The 14,289-nt window shown below is 39.8% G+C and overlaps 1 protein-coding gene across 1 annotated transcript in view; it reads left to right on the forward strand.

Moving 5' to 3' along the window:
- LOC141443767 (lysosomal alpha-mannosidase-like) overlaps positions 1 to 14,289 on the forward strand; it is a 72,661-nt gene that overhangs the window by 23,933 nt on the left and 34,439 nt on the right. Inside the window, exons 19-21 of the mRNA XM_074109115.1 lie at positions 8,887 to 9,008; positions 11,302 to 11,385; positions 13,101 to 13,168. Of these exons, the coding sequence (XP_073965216.1) occupies positions 8,887 to 9,008; positions 11,302 to 11,385; positions 13,101 to 13,168 (274 nt within the window). The remainder of the gene's footprint in view (positions 1 to 8,886; positions 9,009 to 11,301; positions 11,386 to 13,100; positions 13,169 to 14,289) is intronic.

Consider the following 14,289-nt stretch of genomic DNA (forward strand, 5'->3'; position numbering starts at 1 on the left):
TTGGGGCCGAAAAGTTCTCGAGTGGAGGCCGCGGATCGGCAAGCGCAGCGTAGGACGTCCACCAACAAGATGGACGGATGACCTGGTTAAAGCCGCAGGTTTACGGTGGATGCAGGCCGCTGCCAACCGAAGCAACTGGAGGTCTATGGGGCAGGCCTATGTCCAACAGTGGACGTCCTACGGCTGAGATGATGATGATGATTTATATGGATCGCTGAGCGATAATCCAAGCGTTTCAACCGCCTCATTTTTAACTCCTGAACCGATTTTGATAAAACATGTCTAAGAACCATCGCTAGAAAACCTGGTTTCAATTTAAAAAAAACCGCATTCCAATCGGTCTACCCGTTTAAGAGCTACGGTGCCACAGACAGACACACATAGCGGTCAAACTTATAACACCCCTCTTTTTGTGTGGGGGTTATGAAAAAAAAAGAGTGTTTGAGATATGATGTGTGTCTGTCTGTGGCATGTAGCTCTTAAACGGGTGGACCGATTTGAATGCGGTTTTTTTTAATTTGAAATCAGGGTTTTCTAGCGATGGTTCTTAGACGTGTTTCTTTAAAATCTGTTTAGCCGTTTTTGAGATATTGAACTTTGAAGTGACTAAGTCGGGGTTTTCAACTTTTTTCTTATCACGTTTTTTACGAATTGGCTGTAGATTTTGATGTCGTTTTCGATTATTTGTTAGAATTCCTGTATTTCTAGGTACCAGATAACTAAAAACTGTATCAGAATATTCTGTTATATTTACAGAAAAGTGTCAAAAAAATTTGACTGTTGAAACTCTCGAATAATCGCCCCGGTAGGTACAGTCAAGGGCAAAGATATTGACACGGCCAAAGTTGCAAAAATATGTATACACGGCCTTAATGTTAAGTGCATTAAGTCCTGTATACATATTTTTGTAACTTTGGCCGTGTCGATATCTTTGCCCTTGACTGTACCCTTTCATTTTGCCCATTATTTTTTTACAAATCGTCACTACTTTGAAAAAATCTCGTATGTAAAATCAATATGTCAACAAAATTGAACCTTGACGTAATGTTTATAAGGTCCACTCAGAAAAATTATCTACTTTGAGATACGAGTTTTTTTTAAAGTAGCGACGAAATGATTCATTTTCCAAATGTTTCATTTGGTGAAATCCATTTTACTTTTGAAACTGAAGCTTGCTGCCGCTTTAGGACCATGTAATCCATATTTAATGACGGTAATGACAGTAGTTACATGTTCATGCTCAAAGCCCTCGTGAACAGGTTACCAGATTTTCAACTCGCTACATTCTCAACTCACCACATTCTCAACATTCCACATTCTCATCTCACCACATTCGCAACATAACACATTCTAATCTCACCACACTGGACAATATCGCAATCGAGTGATAAGATATTTAATCTGAATTCGTGTTGAGACCTCTGACATTCTGGTAAACGAGGTTTAGAGATGCCTTCGGCTTAGACCTTGGTACGACTTCCGAGTAACGAGCTTTAAGATCTCCGAAATAACCAGGGTTTCACTCGGGCATTCTCAGGCCAGATTTCAGCTGTCAAACATAAGTAGGTAAGTAAGTAGCCGTGGTGGCCTAGTGGTTTGACCTATCGCCTCTCAAGCAGAGGGTCGTGGGTTCAAACCCCGGCTCGCACCTCTGAGTTTTTCCAAATTCATGTGCGGAATTACATTTGAAATTTACCACGAGCTTTGCGGTGAAGGAAAACATCGTGAGGAAACCTGCACTAACCTGCGAAGCAATTCAATGGTGTGTGTGAAGTTCCCAATCCGCACTGGGCCCGCGTGGGAACTATGGCCCAAGCCCTCTTGTTCTGAGAGGAGGCCTGTGCCCAGCAGTGGGACGTATATAGGCTGGGATGATGATGATGATGAACTCACCACATTGTCATTCTCACCTTACCACCTGCTCATCTCGCCATGTTCTCATCGCATATTTCTCAGCGATAAGGTTACGTGCATTAATGACATGTATCTTAACTTATCAAATCATTACAGGTGGTGAAGCAACTGACGGTGATAGCTCGCATGGGGGACTCCTACGAGCTGCATCTACTGCGCCACGCCATAGCTCTCATGATGCATCATGACGCCATTACTGGTACAACACGCTAACCCTTAACCCCCCCTAGCTGGGTCCATATCGGCTTGCATACTTATTGGAACTCCGAATGTAATTAAGATTGTTTTTTTGGAATCTTTTTGTTTTTTTATTTCAATTCAAAATTTTTACTTTTACGGTCATCCCGTAAAACCTAAATTGAAAATACAAACCGAAATATAGCTGCACAGAAAAACCAGAAAAATAAGACCAGCACTGGGAATCGAAGCCAGGTCCTCGGCATTCCGTGCCACGTGCTATACCGCTATACCACTGCTGGACAACGGTACAGACACGAATTTCCCCTATGCACCACATATCTTTTTAAAAGACCTATCCAATGATACCCCACACTATAGGGTTGGATGAGAAAAAAAATCACCCCCACTTTACGTCTATGGGAGGTACCCTAAAAAAATATTTTTCTAGTTTTTTATTGTACCATTTTGTCGGCATAGTTGACATATATATCCGTGCAAAATTACAGCTTTCTAGCATTGATAGTCCCTGAGCAAAGTCGCGGACGGACGGACAGACAGACAGACATGGCGAAACTATAAGGGTTCCGTTTTTGCCATTAAAAATACTGCCTGCGTAATACTGGCTGGATTCCTAAAGACACTGTGTTATTTTTTATTTCAGCTAACGTTAAGAGAATAATATTCATATAAAAAAATAATACATGTATTGTGTTTTTTTTTTCACCATTTAGGAATACCCTGTATCTTTGACAGGTACCAGTCAGCAGCATGTGGCCAATGACTTCGTGAGGATCGTCAGCGAAGCTGTGGATGCCTGCTCCAAGAAAGTCTCAAATTTATTGAGGTAAGGAACAAAATGTATGGCAGAGAACGTTCATCTGAAAAATTGAGGTATGAGCGGAGAAAGTTCCAAAACTCTCTGCTCTGGAATTGAAATTGTCTCTCTCACAAAATACCAACGCTAAGTATATATTCTTTTTTGTGTAGAAAAATAAAGCAGTTAGATATACGTTATCTAGGTAACTGCTAAGCATTATGAAAATAAAAATTCCTTGCTGTCCAGCTCATCGGGTCCCAAAATATAGGCACAGCCTAGTACAGCCCTTAAGCAGCGTTTCCACCAGAGAAGTGCGAGGATGTGTTGCGAGGGATGATTGGTTAGTGAAAAACATATTCCTCGCAAAACATCCTTGCACATCTCTGGTGGAAACGCTCCTTTAGCCCACCGGATGGGTACTATTACCATAAGTACAGTAAGTTGGGGTCCGCTAGACAGTACTTACATGTTTTTGTTTTCAATTTCATGTTTCACTAAATAATTTAAGTTATCTCAGAATGCTGATGTTGTGAATCCCAAATATGAAACTGTAAATGATTTATAACCTTTATTTTTAATAAACCTTTTTAACCTTTTTTTTAAGAAACCTTTTTTATAATCTTTGTGTTCTAGTTACCTCACCCCGACCTGGGGAGGCAGCAGAAGGTCCAAAAACAACCAGCAGTTCAACCCCTGCCATCATCTAAACCTCAGCCAGTGCCGAGTGAGTTACCTTCTTCGTAGACCATCACTTTTGGCCTATACAGATGAAGCTCTTGGTAAAAAGTGTACGTAGGTGTGACGTCACGTGAAACTAACTGGCGATATCTTCATACATTTTTTAATTGGTTCCTGAATACGACGAGTATTCCTAATTCGACATTTTCCTAACTGGTCATATTCCTGATTCGTCATATTCGTAAGTCGTCACTGTACGGTCAAATGAGCTACCGTACAACGGCCAACCGATAGTGTCTTTTTCAACCATAGTTTCGATGGAGCTATATTTTTCCTAAAAATTGATTGATTGACAGTCAAATGAAATCGCGAACATATGCTTACAGGATTAATAAGCATTAGGACAGATTGTACTAAATAGATATATTTTGTACTGCGATTATTAGACAATAATTTACCGAATATAACGATTTAGAAATATGACGAGTTAGGAATATGACCAGTTAGAAAAGTGTCAATTCAGGGATTTGTCAAACTAGGAATATGACCAATGAGGCAATAAGGAATATGACGAATCAGGAACAATATTTGCTGATAATCTAACAGTGGGACTATTTGATCTGGTAGTTACAATTGAAATTCCGGGATTTTACAAAATTCCCCTGGGATATCCCAAAATTCATATCGTGATCTTCGTTGAGGTTGTGTTAAGAACAACTGTCCAAGTTTTCTAGACTCTAAACACCGCGGTTGAAATTTCAAAATTTTATCCCTATCCCGTAGGAATATCGGGATAAAAAGTAGCCTGTGTGTTATTCCAGAAGTCCAGCTACCTGTATACCAAATTTAAAGACTCTAAGCCGAGCGGTTGTTATTTCAAAATTATATTCCTATCCCGTGGGAATATCGGGATGAAAAGTAGCCTATATATTAATCCAGGGTATATAATACATGTACGCCAAATTCATGCAAATCCGTTCAGTAGTTTTTGCGTGAAAGAGTAACAAACATCCAAACAAACATCCATCCATACAAACTTTCGCTTTTGTAATATTAGTAAGATATAATTGTTTTTTTAGTTCGCAGAGACTCAAGACAGCGCGTTGCTGATCGTCTACAACCCCCTCAGCGTGAAAACCTACTTCTTTGTGAAACTACCCGCCATTGCTTTGCATTATACTGTCCGTGATCCTAATGGTAAGCAAAAATTCAGCACTTCCGGCCAGTGAAATTGTGGAATCAAATTCCATCAGCAGTGTTTCCGGACAACTATGATATCAGGGCTTTCGAGAACTTCCATTAAAGGCCAGTAACAGACCAGCGACTCTCCTTTAGTTTTTGGTACTGGTTACTCTGGTTAGACTCAAATGGTCCTTGGGTTTAATTTAGGGGGTTGCAACCAAGTCAGCCCGTATGTTGGTATAATGCTTACTAACAAGTGCGATGAAGAATAGTTTTAAAGGCTGTTCTATTCCTCAGATGAAGAGGTGGAGTACCAGTTGATACCACTCCCCACAGCTGTGATAAATCTACCAGGCCGTACCTCCAACGCTATCCAAGAGCTGGTGTTTGAGGCAGAGAACATACCACCTTTGGGTTACACCGCGTTCTACATTGCACCAGTTCGCGACCAGATGGTATGTAATGTACAATACAATACAATAACTCTTTATTAAACACCAACACATAGTAAGCAGTATCCAAAGTACCTAAGCAATAGGTGGTCTTATCGTTTCGCTTATGTACTTTGAACTATAATAGTTATTTATGTGACTGATACATATTGAAATAATACTCATTGATAATGTTCTGTTTATAATCCAAAAACCAACACCACTGAATTTGTTAATAAGATCATTGGTAAAGTTTCAGAGCAATTCTCGAAAACTTATATTTTATATTGTTTCAGGAAGAAAACGAATATGTAAAGAAACAGAAATCAAGTCCCGAACTAGAAATAATACCGCAGATCTCAAACGAGGTATCTATTTTTACCCGACTGCGTAAGGGAAGGTTATGTGTTTCGAGCGTATGTATGTATATTTCTTTGGTCCTCTCTGTAGTCCAAACGGCTGGACGATTTTCAATATCATACAGTATCATAGGGTATATAATGGAGGGGGGATATTAAAAACATGGTAACAATACGGGTGTCAGTCAATGAAGACTTGGAAAAATTGTGTGGTGGTATTCCTTTGACTTCCACACCGGAGAGCCGGAGTCCAGAGTTCGAAGTTGGCAATAGAGAGCGCTGGCCACCCTCAAATCAGGTCCGTTGATCACCTTTTACGACACACGGGTAGAGGTGGATACACATTCCAAAACCAGGAATGGCACAACTGTAGATAACACTTTTGACAACCTTATATTTAACTTGCGATGACTTAAAAAAAAAAAAAAAAAAAACAGCATAAATTAGGTCGGTACCTACATGTAGATGAAAATCTCTTGTTATAATATTTGTACGCCGTGTAAGCGGCAAAAAGTGGTGAACTTTCAAATGTTGGCATAACACCTGTTAACCATGTAACCTGCTTTTTGAACAAATAAATCTTTGACTTTGACTTTGACTTTGATGTATGTATGTATGTGCGGGTCAAATCTTGCAAGTTGAATTTCACCCACTTTCAGTGGTCAGATTGACTTGAAATTTGGCATATTTATGTTAATCTGGTGACACTACAATAATCTGGTTGTGGTCCCTTCAGGACGAGACTCCTCAACGGTTAATGGTGTCTACTTGAAATTTGGTACGCAAATGCAGTTTGGATGACAATGCAAGTACAGTCTGCAAAAAAGCTTTTACTAAAAATGGTTTTTTTTTTAACAAAAAACTTATATGATGGGGGTAAGCGAGCAGGCGGATCACCTGATGGAAAGCAAGCACCGCCGTCCATGGACACCCATAATATAAGTTGAGTAACGGATGAGTTGCCGGTCCTTTGGGAAAAGGTAGGCTCGTTATTTGGAGATCCCCAATAGAATAGAATAGAATAGAATAGAATAGAATAGAAGACATTTATTCACATTCACAAAGACACACAAATACAACCAAACTAAAAAAACAACAACAGCAAACACAAATAAAACAAAAAAAAAAAGAAATACAAAAATTAAAATATATGATGAATACAACTGCCTTTTAAACTTCATCTTAGCCTATATACTTATACGTCCCACTCCTGGGCACAGGCCTCCTCTCAGAAAGCGAGGGCTTGGGCAGTAGTTCCCACACGGGCCCTGTGCGGATTTGTAACTTCACACACTCTATTGAATTGCTTCTGTTATGTGAAGATTTCCTCACGATGTCTTCCGAAATCGATCTAATCGATGTTTTAAACTTAAAATTATTTATTAACCCCCGACGCAAATAGAGGGGTGTTATAAGTTTGACCGCTATGTGTGTCTGTCTGTCTGTGGCACCATAGCTCTTAAACGGGTGGACTGATTTGAACGCGGTTTTTAATTTAATTGAAAGCAGGTTTTCTAGCGATGTTTCTTAGACATGTTTTATCAAAATCGGTTCTGCCATTTTGAGATATTGAACTTTGAAGTGACAAAGTCGGGGGTTTTCCAACTGTTTGTTGTTTATATTAACAGTACCTCAAGATCACTGTGAACAAGGAGACAGGTCTTCTGGATTCAGTCCAGCACATCGACGGCATGAAGATCATGGTGTCCCAGAACTTCCACTTCTATGGGCAGGGGCGGCGGACCCTGCAGTCAGGAGCATACAGCTTCCGACCTGACAAGGAACGACCTACTCCTGTAAGTATACCTTTAAGGGTTATTTAGTGAAATGAAGAAACGAGTTGCCTTTTTTATCTGATTTTGTCATGTCACTAAACAGTTTTGATCAAATGACTAATTTTCTGGGAAATGATAAAATGAATACGGTATTTGATTATTTTTTATATGTTTTATAAATTAAAAGTTCACAATGCCTGTTATCGAATAGAGAAACAATTTTTAAAGCTACCTTTACATTATCAAAGTTAAAAAAGTTTGAAATTCATGATTAGACAGAGAAAGACATACTTGCATGTGGCGTCACACGCAAATAGCGCCATACTTACTGCATAGAGAAAAACGTTTGAGAGAGAGACAGTTATATAGATTTTTCATAAAATCACTATAAATCCAATTTTCAACCGATTTAAGTTTTCTCTTCGCTAAACACTGTCTGTAGGTGAGGTATATCTATATTTCCATATAAGACATGGTAAATTCCTGAGTTGTCAAATACCGTATTGATGATAATGCCTTAGAGATTTGGTCAAATTTCTGATTTGGCCATTTCTCTGCGACATATACAATATTTGCTCTAGGTTTTTAGATGTTTAATATGTATTTAAGTTTATGTATCAATCTACTCCATCAAACGACCACAGCTGCCCGTATACAAATGCGAGCAATAAAACAGACCGACCGCAGTTGTAGAAGCCAGAGACGAGTGTAAGGAGAAAGGGAGGCCTTGGAAAAACTCTACTTGAGTATTTTTATCCGGCCCTTTTCTTCATTTTTAGACTTTAGGTTGTCTGTTTCAGGTAGTAACGAAGGTGTCCTACAATTGCATCCGAGGAGCTCTGGTGAAGGAGATCAGGCAGCGCTTCAACGACTGGCTCCATCAGACCCTGAGGCTGTACCGGGGCGAGGAGTTCCTTGAACTGGAGTGGGTGGTCGGCCCAGTTCCTATAGGGTAGTAAGGGTTCTTATTAATAAGTAGCCTACTAACCCGCATCGCAAAAAGAGGGGTATGGATTTAAGTTTCAGCAGTGGGAAGTACTATATAGGCTGGGATGATGATGATGAATGTATCTATAGTGTCTTTCACGTCGAAACGGAGCGACGGATCGACGTCATTTTTGGCATAGAGATAGTTTATGGGCCAGAATTAGTATAGGCTACTTTTTATCCCGGAAAAATGCACAGTTCGCGAGGGTACAGAAATCCACGCGGGCGAAGCCGCTGGCAAAAGCTAGTGCTGATATAAAAATATGCAATTTGATGTGGCAATGGGCAGGCCACATCGCTCGAATAACAGATAACCGTTGGGGGAGAAAAGTTCCCCAGTGGCGACCACGTACCGGAATATGAAACGAGTGGGTGCAAGTGGCGAGGTGTCGTTCATTGTGGCGTTCTAAGGGGGAGGCCTTTGTTCAGCAGTGGGCGTCTTCCGGCTGATGATGAAGAGCTTCCTTCCTGTTGTTTTCCGATAAAAAGGCGGGTCGGAGATCTTTTACGCCACTAATTTTAGACTGCAAAGACTGTTAGACGATTGAATGCAATTGTTTTAGCAACGATCAAGGCAAGGAGATTGTGAGCATATTCTCAACCAACATCACAAACCGGGGGGAGTTCTACACGGACTCCAACATGAGACAGATGATCAAGAGGTCCTGCTGGAATGAGACAGCTAGTGAGTATGGTCTTGAGTACATTACTTTCGTTGTAACATGGTGCGAGTGACACTTGACGAACGATTCGTTTTACTCTTAAAAGTTGCTGCGGTCTAAATATATGGAAGTACATTTCAGTTGTAGCCTGAGTATGACTGGCGTAAAATATTTGACCATATAAAACTGTATATACGAAATAAATTTTTCATCACACTTGCTCGTAAACAGTGTCGTAACATGCAGGCTACCTTGGTTGCAACCCCCCAAATAAAACCCTCGGCCTTAATGTGCTTGTCATGAAACCCGTGGTCGGTAAATGAGTCATTGCCCGTACTAATTTTGTTGTCATGAAGCCCAAGGTCGGTCAATGAGTGTGATACTGCATGGCGTGCGCGCACGTCACGCGCATGGTCAGGCTGGGGTAGGGCGGCGCGGAGGCTGGCGCTGCCAAGAGCGTAGTCAGCGATATCGGCAATTTTTGAAAAAATACTAGTTTTTCTTTTACAAATATACAATTTTACTCGCAAATGTGATGAAAAACATTGTATGTCGCACGGGCGGTACTAGAATTACGAACATCGACTCATTAAAGCCCTCAGTCTTCGACGTCGGGCTTCTAATAGACTCTCGTTCGTAATTCCTTGTTTACCGCCCTTAAGACACAATGTACTATAAGCTATCAGATTTTTATAATCAATTCATTAAATTCAAAGTACAGTTAAGTGAAGAAACGTAATATGCATGTAACGTAATACCAGAGACTCGTTTAGTGTTGGGACCTAATGGATCTTGAGTTATATCTGTATTTAAATATTAATTGGTAAGTAACGAATAAGCAAATAATATTCTAATCAAAATTAGTGTAATAATCGGATTAATGATGACATTCATTATGATTAACATTTAAAATTATTAGTTTTATCGACTCAAGTCTCGACACTTTGACTCTCTAGTCTTGTGATATTGACAGCTGTCACCCGCACCATGCTACAATGAAAGTACTGTACCTATTTCTATTTCCTCACTATAACCACGAAACAGATAGGTACAGAAGTCAATCTCCTGTATGTACTTCACTTTTCATACCTACGCTCGGCGGTCGCTCTAAGGTTGTCAACTATGGCTTATGCACAAAAAACTATCGTGGTAGTGGCACTCTTATATAGTTGTTGGATTTATTGTTGAGAATGAAACGGGAAGAATGGAAATATAAATTAATAGTAACTAAAGCATGTGTATCCTGCCCGTCCTAACCTACGTTGCACAAACATGGTCCCTGACTGAAAATCAAAAGTCCAAACTTAAGGTTTGCCAAAGAGCGATAGAGCGTAGCATATTAGGTGTGAAACGGATGGACAGAATCCGGAATACCACGCTGCGCTCAAAAACACGCATAACCGACGTTGGGAAAAAGACTGCTAAGCTAAAATGGGAGTGGGCTGGACACGTCTGTCGCATGCACCCAACAAAGGTGGGCTCGCACAGTTACTTGGTGGGTGCCGGAGAACGGCCAGCGACATCGAGGCAGACCGAGAAGGAGATGGCGGGACGATCTGGACACGTACGCAAAGGACTGGCCTGACATTGCGTCAGAACGAGAGTTGTGGAGGTCAAGAGGGGAGGCTTTTGCCCAGCAGTGGGACACTATACAGGCTACTTAAAAAAAAAAAGTAACTAAAGTATTTTAATTTTAATGTCATTGTTACCACTGGTAGCTTAAAAAAAAGACAATTAACCATTAAATGTTGAATTTAAACAACCGTCCACTGAACAGTTATAATACTACTTACTTTTTTTTGTTGGTTCTTTATGAGAGAGAGAGAGAGAGAGAGAGAGAGAGAGAGAGAGAGAGAGAGAGAGAGAGACATTTATTTACACATATTCGATACACAGAAAAACACGTTAGGATGAAATAATAATTAAAAAAAAACATCGAATAGTATAGCCACAACGCTGTTTTTCAGTGGGACCCATGCACAAAAATATAATATATAATTATATTAATATGTAATTATTGCACAAAAAAGTACACAGCAGGGCTACTACGAAAATCGAAGTTCGTGTCGTGCGGTCCCTCTCGCTCTCGTATTAAATAGTGTAAGTGTCAGAGGGACCGCACGACACGAACTTCGAGTTTCGTAGTAGCCCTGCAGACGCGTGTCTCGCGCGGATGGCACTCGCGCTCGCACTGGTCCCAACCGGTCCGAGATATCGTGTCCGTGAGCAGTGTATATGTGTGCGTTGCTCGAGCACACTTTGTATGTAGATTGAGTTCTGTACCTATCTATTTTGTGCTATAACATTGGTTTTCAGATCAATCTACCAAAAAGCCCGTGGCGTCGTGCTATTTTCCGGTCACATCACGTATCTGCATCCATGCGGCCAACAGCAGCACAGGTATAGCACATAATTGTGCATTAAGGGCCTTAAGAAGGGGATTACTAACGAGAGTCTATTAGAAGCTTTAATGACTCGAGTTTGCCCCCTTACTTCCCGTGATACACACACTGATTTTCATCACATTGCGTGGAAAAAAAATGCAAAAAATTATATTACTAATAATGGCTACCCGCCAATACAGGGGGGCTAATACTAAATTCGAAAATCGAAGTTGGTCTCTCGTAATAAATAATATTAGCGTCAGCGATACATACGAACTTCGATTTTTGAATTTCGTAGTAGCCCCCTGATTGTCACTTTTTTCAAGTCGTCTACCACAGATAATGCTAAGAACTGTGTTTAGTTTTGAATTCGAATGGTCATACAGCCAGATTTTTCCAACATGCTAAAAAAATATTTACTAAAATAACGAAAGTTCCATGAAGCGTATAGGTACTTATCAGTTTTTTGTGGTGTAAAATTGGAACATAGCTAAGTTTTAAAGATATAAATAAAACTTTGGCCCACTTGAAACCTCTTAAGTCTGAAAAGACGTACCGTACTAACATGTTTGCAAAAATTTTAAAACTAAACTTTTCCTCCCTGGGGAGGAAAAACTATACGTAAATCCATTACCTTCCGGGGGGAACAATTTATGCCATTGTCCTGTAGTATACAGGCATGGAATAACATCATTGACGAGCAAGTGTGATGAAATAGTAGATTGTACAACAAGGGAGGAAAAGAACCAATATCACACATCACACGAGATAACTTGGCACCCGAGCCTATGCTCCTCGCTATCGAGGAAATTCACGCTTTACTATTGAAGATGGTATTTCTAATACGCTACACTGACAGTGACCGTCAACGACTATTACTCACTAGCTGTTGCCCGCGACTCCGTCCGCGCAGAATTCGTTCATTTTCCGGGATAAAAACAGAATCCTATGTCCTTCCCCGGGATTCAACTATCTGTATTCCGATTTCATCTTTTTTTTACATATAACTGACCGTGACTGACCCCTATATCACCTGATGTAAAGTGCAGATGAGGCCAAAGGTGTATCTCACTGGTTCAGTGACAGCCTATCTAAATCGGTTCAGCAGTTTAAACGTGAAGAGGTGACCAAACGTGAACAAACAGACTTACAAACTAACTTAATGGCTAAGGGCAACACTAAAAGCCCAAGTCCAGTCAATAAAAAAAACCAGAAAGAATTAGTAAATTCCACTCGTGCGTCGAAGCTGAAATATACTTTTCACTTGTCATGCTCGTAAAGTTCGTGTTGATGCTGTATCTAGGCGACATAAAATGACTTTTTATGCTCTAGGGCATAAAATAAAATCTTCGACTAAGACCAACTTAAGACCAAGTAATCAGGTGTCAACAGCCACAAACAAAAAAGTTTCTACATATTTTTTAAATAATTTTTAATTTATATAAAACTAAAAATCAATCGAACCAATCATAATATATCAATAAAATTAAAAAAATAGAATTATTATAATAATGCCTAAAAAATAAAAGGTACCTACATAGAAAGTGAACTATCGTTTCAACTGTTGCTATTTCATTTCCACGCAATCTAAGTGAAAAGCATAGTGTAAAACTCGAGCATTAAACCCATTTACCCCTCGACGTGTCTGTCTGTCTATCCACCCTCGCCGTACCGGCTGCTATGGGTATTCGTATGCTCTTTATTGTGTATCTGCTACTATTTTTTTTTCAGGACTGTGCGTTCTGCCAGATCGTTGCCAAGGAGGGACGTCATACGGAGAAGGGGAAGTGGAACTCATGGTAAGGGGGTGAACTCTTCAAAGGGGGAAGGTCCAATAGGGTAGTGTCCTATACAAATAATAAGTCGGTCTATTAGATTGTCAGAAAATATTCGAACCGTATTTTTTTTAACACCCGAAGCAAAAAGAGGGGTGTTATAAGTTTGACCGCTATTTGTATATGTGTGTCTGTCTATTGCACCGTAGCTCTTAAACGGATGAAAATTTGACTGCGGGTTTTTTCATTTGAAAGCAGGTTTTCTAGCAATGGTTTTCAGATATGTTTTATCAAAATCGGTTTAGCCGTTTTTGAGACATTGCACTTGTGACAAAGTCGGGGGTTTTCCAAATTTTTGTTGGTTTGGTTATTTCTTTTGTCAATCAAACAAAAAAATACCATCGTGATTTTTTTTTATTTTTCCACCCAACAGTTTAGATCTTAGACGCTCGATTTAATGAAAATTTGCACTTTCAAGTTGAATATTTCGCAAACAGATCACTGAATAGAAAAATCGCCTGTCCAGATGTTTTTTGACAATCTAAGTAATCTAACAGACACAGTCAGAGAGAGATTTTTTTAGCATTTACTCACCTTAAAAATGGATTCGTGCTGTCATCGTCCATCCACCATTACCTCTCATATTTCGTTTTCTAGATTTATTGAACATACAACGGCAAAACCTAAGTACCTAGACACTGGCAAAATTGTCATAGCTCATGTCGAGCCATATTTAGAGAGAGAGAGAGAGAGAGAGATATACACATATTCGATAGACAAAAATATATTAGATGGAAAGAATATAGATAACATCGAATATTATGAAGTGGACCCCACTCAGCTTAATGTTACGGCAAGCCGCAACGCTGTTTTTCAGTGGGACCCATTTAAAACAAAAAAAAAACAACAATACCATGAAGATACTTACACTTACAGACTTACAAGTCTAAGTTTGTATTTAAAAACTAACCGGATTAGCCCATAAGCCAAAGCAATTGCTTAGGGCTTCACGTTTTGGGGGGCACCATAAACGGCACAACAAAAAACACATAAAAGGTAAGGCTGTTAGAAAATCTGCGCGTTTTAAATTGACAAAAAAATCACCATGCTCGCTATGTAATGATCTATTTCGTTTACGTTAATCT

The sequence above is a fragment of the Choristoneura fumiferana genome, chromosome 28 (assembly GCF_025370935.1).
Source record: "Choristoneura fumiferana chromosome 28, NRCan_CFum_1, whole genome shotgun sequence".
Lineage (NCBI taxonomy): Eukaryota > Metazoa > Arthropoda > Insecta > Lepidoptera > Tortricidae > Choristoneura > Choristoneura fumiferana.